Source organism: Propithecus coquereli, unplaced genomic scaffold (genome assembly GCF_000956105.1).
Source record: "Propithecus coquereli isolate 6110/MARCELLA unplaced genomic scaffold, Pcoq_1.0 Scaffold27, whole genome shotgun sequence".
Classification (NCBI taxonomy): Eukaryota; Metazoa; Chordata; class Mammalia; order Primates; family Indriidae; genus Propithecus; species Propithecus coquereli.
Window position 1 is genome coordinate 12,144,056 of NW_012148285.1, and position 2,874 is coordinate 12,146,929.

Below are 2,874 nucleotides of genomic sequence, written 5' to 3' on the forward strand. Positions count from 1 at the left end.
TTTCTATTTATGTAGAATATTTTTTCAAATGGCTATCAAGTTGTTAAGGCATAAATACTTAAGTTGTCTGAACCTAACTTCTTAATAAACAGAACTGTTATTAATTCTTTCAGCCTGGGGGTGCCATGAAAAGCTACTGAGAGATGTCATGATCAAAGAAAACTGGGAGCCTCTGGATAGGCAACAAGTCAGTATCTTTATAACAAATCAGTGTAAATCACTTAACTCTTTGCTATTGGCATACAGAAATGAGAATACGCAAATTTCAGGAAAAAAGAGGTCAATAAAACTATCCAAAGATTTAAGCAAAGTTGTAAGTTTCTTAACCTTTGAGAAACCACCTTTTGTACCCTATAGGCCAGAAGGAATCCTGGATTAAGTCTGAGATGTAGATGATCAATATTCATTTATTGAAAGAACTAATGACTGCAAATCCTTACGTGAATCAACTGCACAAGAACAGGTTCCAGATTGCAGAACATTGACCTGGACTCCACATAAAAACTCAGCTGTTGTTCAAAATCACGGCCAAAGGAGACCTAGAATCAAGGAGAAAGACGGTGAAAGGGACAATATTATTTTCAGAGGGAACACAAGCGAAAATCAAAACAAAAAAAAAACACAATATAACTGAAATATTATTATTACCATCTCATCTTTATGACACGGGCATTGACCTAGAACATAAAAAGTCAAAGGGTATAAAATGGAAGCTCAAAGTGTAAATAGAATTTTCCAGGCTTGGAAGGAAACCACTGGAAAGAGAATAATGGAATTTTGTTTGTCAGCTGTGGCCTTTTCACAGAACATAAATTTGGTTGTTGGGAGCCATTTGTCAGAAGGTTTTCCGTAAAAACAATCATACCTTTCTGCCTGCTGATGGAGAGCCAACCTCAGCAACTTACTGGTGATTGCCGTAACCACAGCTGGAAGTTTTTTCACCATTAAAAATCCCCTCTTCTCCTAATTTCCTCAAATTTATGAACAGCTGGTTAGTAGGAAAAACTTTACTACATCCATCATCTTTGTGCAGAGGAGGTTTAACATTGCTATTTCCATTAGAGCTATCAGGTTTCACACCTTATTTCCTCATATTCTTTTCCATTATAACTCAGTAACTTTCAGACTGAACCATAAAGATAAATACCTCACGATCAGTATATAAACCAAGGGCAAAGGAGAGTCACCCGGGAAAATCCACGGGTACATTTCCCAACGTGGAAACTGAAAGGCTGATCCTGAATTTTCATCAAAATTGACATTTTACCTACAGTCGTGTGGACAGTTAAATCAACCCCCATTGTTGAACAAGTCACAACTTCAAGGTTATTTACAACGTGATCTCGGTCAGCTTTGGTTCTGGCATTTCCATTAAAACAGAAGATACTGGCAGCAGTTGGTGTTTTAGCTTTGAGCACCAAGAATGGAGGCAAAGATTGTTCAGGCTACAATGGTATAACAGTGGGATGTTTCCAAAGAAGGCTGCAATAGTCCCTTCCACTCGGCTTGTCCTTTTGCAACATCTCTTTGGACTCTCCCCATCAAGGGGCGCAGTCGCTCCCCCTGCCCTCCATCGGGGCTGGCCCTGTGACCTGTTCTGGCCAACAGAATGCCACAGAATGCAGCAGAGGTTCACTGTGTGATTTCTAAACCACAGCCTTAAAAGGCCTTGCAGCTTCTGTTTATGCCCTCATGGAAGCCAGCACCATATTAGAGCGTTCAGCTGAGACCACTGAATTAAGAGAGGACACTAGAGAGAAGAGGGCACATGGAAGAAAACCGAGACACCCCAGCCCACAGGATGTGCCAAGACCCTGCACATGTGAGCAAGGCCGTTCTGAATCCTCCAGCCCAATCTTGCTGCACCATACACACCACATAGGACAGCCTGGTTACCCAGCCAATCCATAGAACTGTGGAAACTAATAAAACACTCTTATTTAAAGCCACTAAGTTTTGGGGTGAGTTGCTATGCTGCAGTAGATGAGCAGGATGGACGGGTTGCAGGGTGGTGGTCAGATGTCATAGTTTCCGCCATTACCTGATGATCAGCACATCAGCTGGTTCTGGGGCCCCTTTTCTCTACACTCAGTCCTGGTGATTCAGGTCACCCAGGTGTGTATATGATTCCCAGGCCTAGCCAACTGGTGTGTTTGGGCTCACAACCCACGTTAATCCAAAGAGACTCAGTCCTAGGACTTCTGGGGGAGTCCCTCCTGCTGGGCTGCAGAGCTAGGGGGGTGGAAACCTGGAGCTGTCGTGGGGAGTGAGCCCGCCTGAGCAGGAAGCCAACAGGGCAGAGTGCTGAGCCAAAGAGGGACAAGGATGGCAGGTGCTGAGGACATCACGGAGACCCCGAATCCAGCTGCTCCTTCAGAAAGTTCCATCCCTGGACTTTTTGTCACATATGCCAAGAAATGCCCCTTCCTCTCCCCCCGTTTTTTCCCTTAAGCCAGTTTGTCTTGGCTCTCTTTGCCCCCAGGAGAGTCCTGGCTAATGTAAGATGTTTTCTAATTTCATCTTATCTCAGTAAGAATGAAAAGCACAGGGAACGTAATGTTAACTGCTTTCACCAGAATAAAGATAAACAATTACATCACATTTCCAAGGGCACTAAAACTTCTTCCCTAATACTTACCATTTTTATAAATCCATTAATCAAATATGCCAGCATTCTTTTCTCATCTTCAAGAGTGAGTGCACTAAAATCAATAATTGTACATAATTAACACTGAGGCAAAAAATGAAAGGTTCTAAAGAAAAAATACACAAGAGGTAAGCAATTTAATAGGTAAGAACATTTCGCATTTTTCTAGACTTTAAAAAACTCCCAACAGGCTGTATATTTTTCTTTTGATAAAAATATGTAACCGA

The 2,874-nt window shown here is 42.1% G+C and overlaps 1 protein-coding gene across 1 annotated transcript in view; it reads right to left on the bottom strand.

Moving 5' to 3' along the window:
- Nucleotides 1-2,874, bottom strand: part of LOC105812987 (chromosome unknown open reading frame, human C16orf62) — a 136,022-nt gene that overhangs the window by 61,272 nt on the left and 71,876 nt on the right. Inside the window, exon 17 of the mRNA XM_012647550.1 lies at nucleotides 441-539. Coding sequence (XP_012503004.1) covers nucleotides 441-539 — 99 coding nt within the window. The remainder of the gene's footprint in view (nucleotides 1-440; nucleotides 540-2,874) is intronic.